The sequence below is a fragment of the Plectropomus leopardus genome, chromosome 20, assembly GCF_026936395.1.
Source record: "Plectropomus leopardus strain MGB_pleo_1.0 chromosome 20, ASM2693639v1, whole genome shotgun sequence".
NCBI classification, from domain to species: domain Eukaryota; kingdom Metazoa; phylum Chordata; class Actinopteri; order Perciformes; family Serranidae; genus Plectropomus; species Plectropomus leopardus.
The window spans coordinates 8,030,461-8,043,000 of NC_142195.1; the positions used below are offsets into that span (position 1 = coordinate 8,030,461).

At 39.9% G+C, this 12,540-nt stretch overlaps 1 protein-coding gene across 1 annotated transcript; it reads left to right on the forward strand.

The window, feature by feature from the left end:
- The first annotated feature begins 129 nt into the window (after positions 1 to 129).
- prkaa1 (protein kinase, AMP-activated, alpha 1 catalytic subunit) lies at positions 130 to 11,789 on the forward strand. The gene is made up of 9 exons (XM_042509078.2): positions 130 to 331; positions 2,674 to 2,815; positions 5,690 to 5,783; positions 6,109 to 6,253; positions 6,536 to 6,623; positions 7,077 to 7,301; positions 7,457 to 7,973; positions 8,134 to 8,260; positions 8,860 to 11,789. Exons 1-9 carry the CDS (start codon positions 235 to 237, stop codon positions 9,141 to 9,143), a joined length of 1,719 nt encoding a protein of 572 aa, XP_042365012.1. The 5' UTR covers positions 130 to 234; the 3' UTR covers positions 9,144 to 11,789.
- Positions 11,790 to 12,540: the final 751 nt, after the last annotated feature.

The window sequence follows — 12,540 nt, forward strand, 5'->3', positions numbered from 1 at the left end:
TATTTTATGTTTGTACTGTGTTGTTTCAGTGTATCCCGGGAAGACTTCATGTTTACTGGGTGCACTTGAACGCAACATACTACGTCGCCTACGCTTCCGACGAATCGCGCACGAGCCGGGGCGCCTCCCCACCCTCCGTTCGGAACAGAGCCGCTCGAGTAGAGACGCACACAGCGGAGTCCGGTTCATCTCTGCCCGCAGCTAACCACCCCGCAGCAAGGCCACTGCGGGAAGATGGCGACGGAAAAACAGAAACATGAAGGAAGAGTTAAAATTGGACACTACATTCTCGGAGACACGCTCGGAGTGGGGACGTTTGGAAAGGTTAAAGGTGCGTGCGACTGTCTTGACGTCTGTGCATCCTGCCAACTGAAAGATGGTGGCTATGGGAGCTTTTAGCCTAGCTGCTAATTTAGCGTGCTGTGAAAGCTAACTTGTCGCAACGCCAGCAAGGTAGCACACTTGTTGTCCTGCTCGTTAGCTCAACTTGTTTGTGACAAACATGACGTTTTGGGGGGATGTAGCTGCAGTTGCCAGTGACGGTTACACATTGTGAGTTTTATGCTATTAGCACGTAGCTACATTTATTTCAGTTAGTCAGCGGCGGTTGCGTTGTGAGCTAGCCAGAGAGCCACAAGTCGCTTGTCAAACACACCGGGAAGTAAACCCTCTGGACTGGTGTTAGCCTAGCTGAGTACATATTAATCAAGAGTATTTAGTTAGCGTGGTTCGTGTCGTTGCTTGTTCACTGTTTCAGACATGATTCAAAAAAGTTCTGCAGCTTAGCACCTAACATTTTGTCTCAACTCTTCCCTCCTTATGAGTTGTGGTTGACATCCTGTTGAGGAGACAAATGCTTTTAAATGTGTGTGAAAAGGGAGCAGGACAAACCCATCCAAATCTACGCCCAGTTTTGTCAGTCCAGGGGTGGGTACGATCACTATTGTCGATATACAGCTTAGCTTTTATCAACATTTGTTTGTCCAAAACATCTTCATGCATTTGGACATGTCACTTGTCATGGTGAGAAGGCTGAAACTTCTTCCACAGGCTGCTTTCTGTTTTTCACATAGAGCATTTTGTTCTCTAGGAACACATAATGAAGCCCTAATGTACCCAAACGAAGTGAACCAACCAGGCTGTCTCCAAAAAAACATTCGGAACAACCACAAGCTTTGTTTACAGTCAGTTAATTCCCAGTGAGTCATCTATCTGCCCTCATTTTTCTCCTGTTCTTGAGAGTTGGAAGACCGCAGGTCACAGAGTTTTTGCTTTGTGGTTATAGTCTTGATCACTGGAGACTTGGTTAATAGTTCACCACCAGCACAACTGTAAATCAATAGCAGCTGTTTACTAACTCCTGCATGACAGTGCACTGACGTCTTACCATTCAAGATGTTATAGTTCTCTTTTCTCCTTGTATGTTCTGATGTGTTTTGGATTGTTTGCATACTTTTCCCCTGGCTGCTTCCTTTAAATCTTTGAAGGATCAGTTATTTCTTACCATCAGAAGGATTACATGTTTGGATTTAGATAAATCTCTCGTTTGGGTTGTGAACACTCTTCAAAACCACTGACTGAACCCATGCTAAATATAAAAACTAGATGCTTGGAATATTTTTTTCAGTCCTCGGTCATAAGTGAGTGTTGTGGTTACAGAAACATGGATATTTCAGTGTATGTAACCGCACTTAGCTTTTACCAACACTTAATTGTAGGGATGCATGACAATATTGGCACATCAACGGTATCAGCAGTTATTGACTTTAAAAAAAAATATTGCAAATGGCCAACATGCTGATTTCTACTGTTATAACAAACCTTTTTTTTATTGACAAAGTAGACATGTACAGAATATCAACCCCACATTAAGATATTTTTTTCCTGTTTTGTACAGTTAATGACAAAAAAATGGCAAAAAATCCAATATCATCCCTACTACATGGCATTTTTTTACACTGAAAGTTGCTATAATCAACATTATCATATTGCCAATAGATTAAGTGACTACTTTTAAGTGAATGAAGATGCTCGTAGCCATGAACACACAGAGAATTACCACTTTAATCTGTGGTTGTGCTCATCTCTACCAAGCGTTTTAACATCTTTTAGCTTATTGTCTAGGTTTTTCTGGTCTGCATCTTTAATATTTTGGTTCACTGTCTGGTTTTCTTAGCATAATTTCCAGGAGCAACAAGCAGCTGTTTTGAACAAAACACTTTCACCAACCCACTGCATATTACCGACCCAGCACTGAAAGGCAGACAAACATAGTTAGCTACTAGCTAGTGAACATAGTGGAGAATTCAGTAGCTTAACAGCCAGATATTTCCCCCAAGATCTGGTAAATATTTACACTAACATTCACCAGGTGGACAGAAAAACAATCAGAAAGGAATGCTAATGTTGCTCTGTGTCCACTGGTTGTGTAAATAAACAACTGTTTGCTATCATGTTTGCCATATCAGCTGTAAAATGTGGTTATGTCAATTTTTGTTTACAGCTTGAATCTGCTTCCCCCAAGTGGCCAAAAATCTTACATTTTTCTTAGTTCTTGAAATAGTATTTTGAAGGTAGAATAGTTTACATTGTATTTAATTATGGAATCTTTGATATTTTATATGTCCACAGTTTTAATTGGAATTACACACCTGTGCTTATTTTATCCCACAGTGGGCCAACATGAGCTGACCAAGCACCAAGTGGCAGTGAAGATCCTGAATAGGCAGAAGATCCGCAGTTTGGACGTGGTGGGAAAGATCCGACGGGAGATCCAGAACCTCAAGCTTTTCAGGCATCCTCACATAATTAAACTGTAAGTCCTAGATTACACCCTGCTCGCTACACCGTAATCCCCCTGCCGCCACATTAATGCCACCCACTGAGCTATTTCCAGGCTTTAATGGTGTGTTTTAGAATACATCCATGTGGGACAATATCTGTCTGACCCAGTCTCCTCTCCCATCAGTCCTTGGCTCAGTTTGCTTTATTGCCTGTTTCGGTTATCCGTCCTGTTGACCTGTTACTTTAATATGGAAAAATGCTTTATCACCGTCTTTGCCATGCTGTGCGATCTCCTTTCTTTCTATTTAGTATTCACTAAAAGTTTATTTCACTGCGTCTTCACAGAACTCATTCGTCTGTTGTAACACTGCAGGGAAGACCTGTCACCTCAAATCCAAATTCATGTACTTGCCAAGGCAAACATAGTATCTGTCCTGGTTGAAATATTTTGTGGCACTGACTGCTGACAACATCTGCATGTGTTGATGTAGATAGATCCATGACTGCGTGATTCTGACTGAGTCATTGTGTAACTTTGCATGTCTTAACGTACTGTGACGGTAATCAGAGGCCAGTTCAGAGTGCTGTTAGTGCTCTAATGCACATGTTTGTCAAGCAGTGATGCTAACCATTACAAGCCCGATATAAACACTCCATCTGGCAACACAACAATGCAGTGGCAGAACACTGTTGCTGAAAGAGCCACTGATCCGAAAATAAATTTGGAAAATTGCAGAGGTACCCTCCTACCTGGAATGTGAATGTCCACAGCAAGGAGTGAGAGCCCAAGGCCCCAGTTATGGGGTCATTAAAGTGACCATGAGGTGTGGCTAATTGCCTGAAATACCAGCTCCATGTCATGCATGCACAAGAATGTAAACTCTGTTGTGCATGTGTGAGTGAGAGAGATTCCATCTTCAACAGGGCACACAAACACTGGGGCAGAGAGCACAGCATTGCCTGTCTAGACTGAGCAGTGTCGAGTGAGGACAAATGGAGCAATATAACACAATACAGCTTCATTTGATTTTCAGGATGTTTGTAGCAATTGTGACAATGAGATGAGCAGTTAGTCAACACTTCTCACATCTGCTGAAACTTTGGTAATTTTAGCTTTGAGTCACATGTTTTCCTGTAGACTGTATGAAAGTTAGTGAGTACGTTTACATGCACAAAATAGTATGGTTTTGCCCATATTATGAAAAAGACAATATTCCTGCAAAGCTTGTTTGTATGACTAATGAAAAAGAACATTCCACTAGTGCTCCTGTTTAAATGCAGCAGTGCATAGTCCAATTAATGAGTCATAGCTATCACGTCAAAATATGGAAAAGGAGAACAGCTGGAGCCGCTTGTCTTTCTGCTTCTTTGCATCAAAACAGGATTTTTTCACAGATTCCTACTGTTGGCAGACTTGTCAGACCCCCTCTTTTCTTTAACTTAACCTCCTGAAAAGGTTGCCACTGTATTATTTGCATGTATCCAACAGCCTGTTGATATCCAAGTCTTTCAAAAAATTGAAAAGCAGGAGTCTTTTTTCTTCCAACCACAATTAAAGGATTTTCTTTTGCATGCACCCCTACCCCACAGCTTTGCAAACTTTTGGCGAGTTGGTTTGTGTACAATGTATCCATGACAACGCACAGAGCTGACCGTAAACAGACAAGAGGCTGTGTGTCGCAAAGTGCAGACAAAACCCCCACTGAGATGCATTTTCTGAAATTGGCTGTATACATGTCCTAATAAGCCCCCTAAAACCTTAATGATACTGGCATATCCCACATATCTTAATCGGAAAATGCAGAATTTGGACAACTGCCTGATTTGGAATATTTAAAAAGAATATGATGTTAATATGAACTACATCAAATTCCAAATATGGTCATATTTGGAATAATATGGGCATATTGGTGTGCATGTAACTGCAGCCATTGTTACACTTACCTTTAAACAGATGCAGCAGTTTTGTGATCGTGGATTAAAGATGAGACACAGTATGTTTACTGTAATACTTAAAACTGTCATATTGTCTTTACTTTACTTCTGTTTTTGATATTTTAATACTTGTGGATTCAGAGCTGCAGGGCTTATGATGTGGTTTCTGTGTTGCTGACAGAAATTTCAGCTGTCCAGATAGCTTATTCTGCTGGTTGACTTTGAATATGATAATCACAGGGAGAAATTTGGCTCATGCGCAAGCGAAGCCACACAGCCAGTGTAGTGTAAATAGATGTAGATATAATGGGTGCCAGTGTGGATTCTGAGGTGCAAGAATTTCTCACTAAGCCTCAGACTGAAAGGATGGGCTGTAACCAGTAACACATTCTTAAGACGCTCAATCAAATTTTCACTAATGTTGTTGCGGTATTAGCTATCTATTAAGTATTGATTCTGTATTTCACGCAGAGGTGAAATAGAGATAGGGCCACTGAATTTTGGTATTTGTAGTTAATATAAATGCCTTTGTTGCATGGAGGCATTATGTTTTGATTGTTTGAAAACTAGTCTCACAAACTAAGCATGGCAGTGCAGTGAAACACAGATTCATGAAGCATGTTATATGGTGCCTTTAACATCAGTGCGTAAAATATCCAGATGTTATGTTTTAGTCACATTGACACTCTGTCATTTCACTGGAAATGGAGCCACATCTACATGTGACATGCCTTGATAGGTTTTGTGCTTGTCTTGGTTAGACATGGAGGACACAAAACCATTTTCTCTGGCCACTTTTGATGTTTCTACAATATTCCACAGTTGGATACCAAATCCTGTAGATTTAATAGCACACTTTTCTGTTTTTCTTTGTACAATTGTTGAAAAATAAGTGTCTGTATTTGAGTGGTGTTGGATGTGCCTATATTTGATGAGCCAAAGGATTTAAACTTTGTCTAAATGTCTGCAGGTATCAGGTTATTAGCACCCCTACAGATATCTTCATGGTGATGGAGTATGTCTCAGGAGGAGAGCTATTCGACTACATCTGCAAAAATGGAAAGGTAATACGCACTGTGAAACTGTAAAATGGCTTTTAGTCTGTTATTATGACTTCCCGCATTTACGTTCACTCCTTCCATTATGTCAAATTGGAACAGATGTTGTATATTTTATTATCAGTGAGTGGATCAGGACACAGAAGTGCATTTGGTACTCCTTCGTGTTATTGCCAGCCTTTGGTGCACATACAGTACAGCAACCTGTGAACCACAAACTCACCGTGGCTGGAAAAGATATCAAAACACAACATGAAGTGCTGCTTAGTCAGCTGTGATGTGCTGAGTAACAGAAAAGATCACACCTAATGGATAATTTCTGCTTTGACAGTTGGAAGAAAAGGAGAGTCGTCGGCTGTTCCAGCAGATTATTTCTGCAGTAGACTACTGCCACAGACACATGGTGGTGCACCGAGACCTCAAGCCTGAAAATGTGCTGCTTGACGCGCACATGAATGCCAAGATTGCAGACTTCGGTAAGAGTGTCTCAGTCCTGAACTCAGGAGTCTTCATGGGTGATATTATTTTAGTGCTAAAATTATGAGCCCTAGCAGTGCAGGATTTTCTTCATCAATCTAAATTAAATGCACCATGTGAGTACTGTGCACCATTGAATACTTACAGGGCTATGGAGCGGTATTTTTATAAGTGGGTCCCTGCCTATTTTATATTATACGTAAGGATGCTCCAATCCAATATGCTGAATCACTATTGGGGCTGATACTGATGTTATTATAACATTGTTTAAATCTGTGCAGGTTTATCAAACATGATGTCAGATGGAGAATTCCTGCGAACAAGCTGTGGTTCTCCAAACTATGCTGCTCCTGAGGTCATCTCAGGAAGGTAATGTTAGTTTTTTTCCATCGTGTTATCAGTGGCACATAACTGACCATACATAAATGACCCAAAAAGTAGCAAGAAATTTGTAAAAAAGTTGCTAGAAGATTACCCTAAATTAGCAACAACAACAACAGAAACAAAAGTAACACAACAAAAACATAATAATAATAATAAATATATATATATATTTTTATGTAATGTAATTTTTAGTTTTAGGTCATTTTCTTGTCACATTTTAATATTTTTTTTCCATTGGGCATTTCATTCCAAGCTGCGTTTTTTTTCCATGTTTTGAAAGAAACCCCATTTGAAAGGTTTAAATCCTCAGGAAATGCCTCTGAACGCTGTACAGTAGCGTTCTCCCATCATGCTGTTACACGATGTTGCTATATAAACAAAACCTAGTAAAATGTTGCTGTTATGATTACAGGATTGTTTCTTTTTCCTTGTCCTCAGGTTATATGCTGGTCCAGAGGTAGATATCTGGAGCAGCGGGGTCATTCTCTATGCCTTGTTATGTGGGACGCTTCCCTTTGATGATGACCATGTGCCAACGCTCTTTAAAAAGATCTGCGACGGGATCTTTTTCACCCCGCAGTATCTGAACCCGTCTGTAATAAGCCTCCTCAAACACATGCTGCAGGTGGACCCCATGAAAAGAGCCACCATCAAAGAGATCCGGTGAGCCTGATGAGATTAACCACAAAATCAAGCTATTGCTATAGTGGTCTTTTTTCTGTTGATTTTTGTAGAAAAGTAACTGTGTAAAACTAGTTGTATTGACAGTGTTGCATTCATGTTTTGTTGTACTACAAAAATAATTTTTCCTCCCACAGTGAGGACGAGTGGTTCAAAGAGGGCCTCCCCAAGTACCTGTTCCCCGAGGACCCCTCCTACAGCAACAACATGATTGACGACGAGGCCCTGAAGGAGGTATGTGAAAAGTTCGAGTGCACAGAGGAGGAGGTCCTGGCCTGCATATACAGTCGCAACCATCAGGACCCACTGGCCGTCGCCTACCACCTCATCATTGACAATCGTCGCATCATGAGCGAAGCAAAGGATTTCTACCTGGCGTCTAGCCCTCCCGACTCTTTTCTAGACGACCAGCACTTGACCTCGTCCGGCGCCGTGGCCGGCATTATCAAGCCCCACCCAGAGCGCGTACCCTTCCTGTTGGCGGAGACTCCTCCTAGGCCTCGACACACACTGGACGAGTTGAACCCGCAGAAGTCCAAGCACCAGGGAGTTAGAAGGGCCAAGTGGCACCTGGGTATCCGAAGTCAGAGTAGACCCAATGATATCATGTCAGAAGTGTGCCGGGCCATGAAACAGCTGGATTACGAGTGGAAGGTAAGGAGGAAACTCCATCAGAGGGATATGAAAGGGAAAATCTTCTTCATCTCTTATAGTTAAGAGTTGAAATTATGTTACTCAACTGTAAATATCAATTTGTGATATTGTGTGTTGCTTTATACACTCATTCTTTCTCCACCCTTCATAACTCCTCCAGGTTGTGAATCCATATTATCTACGCGTGAGAAGGAAGAATCCGATAACTGGGATGCAAACCAAGATGAGCCTTCAACTCTACCAGGTGGACAGTAGAACCTACCTCCTCGACTTCCGTAGCATAGACGGTAAGTTTAACTCCATTTTTCTGTATCAGCTGTATTTACTACGATGTGAGAAACTTTATTTGTGTATTTCTAAAATGTTAGTTGTATTATATAAAGTAGTCTCATACCATTTACTAATAGTTTCGTAAAGTTTTTAACTTGTGAACACTGACAGGATGTTCTGGTAAGCCCTGAGTTCAGCTCCCTGTGTCTCAGTGTTTACCTGGATTCTGTCCTGTGTTGCGCTCTGTCGGTGCAGACTTCATAAATGATTTACTGAAGGTTGAGGGCTTTGGCTTCTGCACACTGTGTCGGTGCGCAGCGGTACCTCAAAGGCAAATATGAGATAAGAGTGTTATGAGCTGAGTTAACGCTCAGCACAGGCATGCTGTGTAAAGGGCATGAGACTACACCTTGACTGCATCCTATAGCAAAGTCAGGCATAATTTTTTATTTTTTGCTGAGGGGAGTCAGTTTGAATTCATTTAGCTTTCAATAGCCCAACATCCATTAATATGTAACTAAATGGTTAATTTTTAAGAAAAAAAGAGAAGTGATTTCCAAACGACCTTTACTTTTAGTCCGGTGCTCCATTCCATTTTGTTTCTTTTGTCATTCAGATGATATGGTGGAGACAAAATCTGGAACTGCTACCCCTCTCCGATCTGGGTCTGTGGGCAACTACCGCACAACTATTAAGAACGATGTAGACGGGGCAGACGCTCCCGCTACGTCTAGCACTGTGCACCCCGCCAAGGCCGCAGAAGGCTCCTTAGCGTCATCGTTGACCTCATCCATCGACTCAACGGGAGGAGGGGACACCATGACCGTCCCTCGACCGGGAAGCCACACCATCGAGTTCTTTGAGATGTGCGCAAATCTTATTAAACTACTTGCACGATAGCTTGCAAAACAATCGCTAGCCTTTTTTTCCTCTCCGAGTGTCTTTATAGCAATAAGCATGCAACCGATTCATGGCTCAATTCATCCCGGCTGAGGATGAAGTGATTGTTCCATGGCACTGATGCAGGTTAGTGTTCCCGAAGCAGAAGGGATGTATCAGGAGCTGGCAGGGAATCTAAGGGATTATATGGAAAGACGAGTTACTTAATGGCAAGGACAGAGCAACATTTAGGAGGGGGTTTTCCAAATTTCCTGATCAATTTAATAGCAAGTATCCACATCCCACCTTTACATATATGCGCAAGTGATTACACTGAATTGTCTGTACTGTAGCCAGTGAGCACTGCTTTCCAGTACAGAGAACAAGATCAAGTTTTGGCCTGCAGAGAGGGACGCCACGTGTTGAGGGTGTTTGGGTGGCAGTCGTATAGGATGCAGGAAGCACTTTTGCACAAGTTTCTTTTATTTCCTGCTGCTCTTGTTTGTCTCTTAGTGGGGATCAGAGAAGTGGTGCAGATGTATCGGGGCGCTGCACCGGCCATAACAAGGGTCGTCACGGCCGTCACGTTCATTGGACTCTGAAGAAGTGCAATGACCCCTGTATTTCTGTCTGTGTCAGGGACAAACGAATGCTTCATCAGATTTATGTTAGGGTTTGGTTTTTTTTTTTTTGTGAATCGGAGTCGTCACAGACTAAATTTTCACGGTTTTGTCCTTGTTGTAAAAACTTGTTTGAATTTGTCTGTCCCCTACATTTTTATATATAAAGACGTGAATATATTTATCAGTGGACGGAGTGTTGGTTCTATTGGAAATGGAATTATTATTGTTTTCTTTATTGCATCAAGATCTATTGCTGGATGGTATATATTTTCCTTTTTTTACAGTCTGGTTTTTAAATCAGTATCACAGCTTTGTTTCCTTCAATCACAATTATTCTGATACTTGATTGTCTTTCCAGATAAATATAGCCTGCTTTTACCATTTAAGAGGTATTTTTGCCATGATGGTCAAAATCTAAAAAAATATATCATTTTCAGTGTCACATATTAAAATGACAAGTTGATTTTGACTTTTTTTTTGTTGTATTTTCTCTATTTCTTTTTTTTTTTTTTTTTTTTTTGAGATTAACGGCTAGAATTTGAGTATGATAACTGAGTGAAATGCCTTTTGCCTACATCCAATATGTAAATGCCAATCCATCACAAGTGTACAGGCTTCAGGGCTTAATTTGAAAATTAGACGTAGCAATTACATGCAGTGCATGGACAATGACTATTGGGAACACATCCAAAATATTGTCATTTTAAATTGTTTTTTTTAATTGTTATTTTTTTTTGCTTTTATTACCCACACATTCCCTTAATGGTTAACTTTATAAAAAGTTTTAACCTGAAACAAACTTGTGAGCTTAGGAATCGTAAAGTCCTGTTGGGTAGATTGCAATTTTGTTGAAGCGAAAAAATAATTTAGATCATAAAAACTGCAGTGATTTATATTTGATTAAAAAAAAAAAAGATCAGACAATACTGCATACTTGCAAGCTCACAAAGTCTTTGACATGTCTTTCATCACAAGTATGATGCGTCACCTTCCATTTCCTGTCCACAGTCTTAAAATTTAAGTGGTGTCTGTTGTTTGGCTGCCTTATCATTATCAGTACTGTTAATTGTTTTTTATGTTGGTAAACATTGGAATTCAGCGCTGGTCAGAATTATTGGCACCTTTGTAATTTAAGAGTTGAAGTCCACAATTTATTTTGTCTGTTGTTCATTCACTATAACTGTTAGTTAAAAAATGTTTGCAGTACAAAGGCAAAAAAAAATTCTTAACTGCGAATCATAAAATCATCATCTGACTGTTGCCAAACTATTGTGGACCTCGGTAACTGCTACCACCTTTTAATTATGGCAATAGGAAAAAAATGCAAACTTGAACAGTTAACTGGTTTCTCATTCATCGTCGTCATTTTTGTCTTCAGTCAGTTAAACCAGGTTTTAAAGAACTTTGCATGTCCTCATGGTGATATCAGGTGTTAAGAGAGAAAGAGGTGTCAGCAAAGTCTCTGTTTCCAGTGTTTTGCTCTCCACAGCTTTAAAAATCAAAAATATCTCATTTGTATAAACAATTTTACATTTCAGAGATGTAACAAAAAAAAAATTGCCAAGAGTGACAATAATTGTGATCATCTTGTTTCTTTCACTGTCCTGCGGGACAGGTTTGGACTGAAACATTTAGTTAATATTTGACCTTTTATGTCTCCGTTTTAAACTAGAGTTTATGAAATATAGTGATCATGGTAAAGAAACACGCACTATGGTCTTGGAAAAGATATTGTGGAACTAAACATTTTTAGTTTTATAGGGCAGTTGCAAGTTTTGATTACAAAACTTTTCATAAGTTTTGTAGGAAGGATGAATGTGTGAAACCGTGACCTTTTTTGACAGTTTATGGAGTAGTGTCCAAGTAGACTGTTAGCAGATGCATTCTGTCAGTCGACCTGTTCGGACTGCTTCAAAGAAATATTGTTCTATTTTTGTTTGGTGTGTAAAGGGACCCTACCAGATTGACCAGTGTAAATCTGAATGGACAGTGTTGAAATCATTTGTATACACAACTGCCTAATAAACTGCTAAATTGCACACAATTCTGTTGACATTTCTCTGCATGTTCCTAGTCACATTAACTTAACAGTACTAAGAAAACTGAATGTTAATTCATTTCACTGCCCATATGCAAGGAATAAGAAATTCCTATATGCAAGGAAAAAGGTTCATACGCAAGGTAGTTAACATCCTCTGTGGTTGTTATTATGAAATAAATACTGTTGTAGGCTATTTAGGTCAATTTAGGGACTGTTTGTTATCTATGAAAGGGGACAGGATGATGCAAAATGGTAGATAGACTTCAAATATTGTTTTAAGCACTAGGGAGGGAGTTGTTTTTTTTAAAATGGCGTAGAGGAGGAATATTCAACTTTCAATGGTTGTATTTTATATTTATTTAAATACCCTCAAACTGGCAAGTGGGGTTGAAAAACCTGTTTTTTAAAAAATCTCCAAAATCTCACTATTTATCACAGCCAGAAACTGTGAAATGTGGTTAAAATCTGAAATCACACCCCAGCCATCCCCTACTATGATAAGTACAGTCCTTTACAAAGTATTTTTGCAGTCGTTCATTTTAGGTTAAATCTGTGACATGCATACAGAGCATGCACGTCTCTCAAACACCGTGTGTGTGAGGAATCCTGAGTTGTTTCTGTGGTGCCATCTAGTGGGCAAAATTAAGCGTCCGTCCTATACATTGCATTTTAGTCCCAACTTTTCCTTAAAAGCACAACTTACTAAAATACTAAACTACATTAAATAATATTTTTAGTGCAGTATATGTTGATT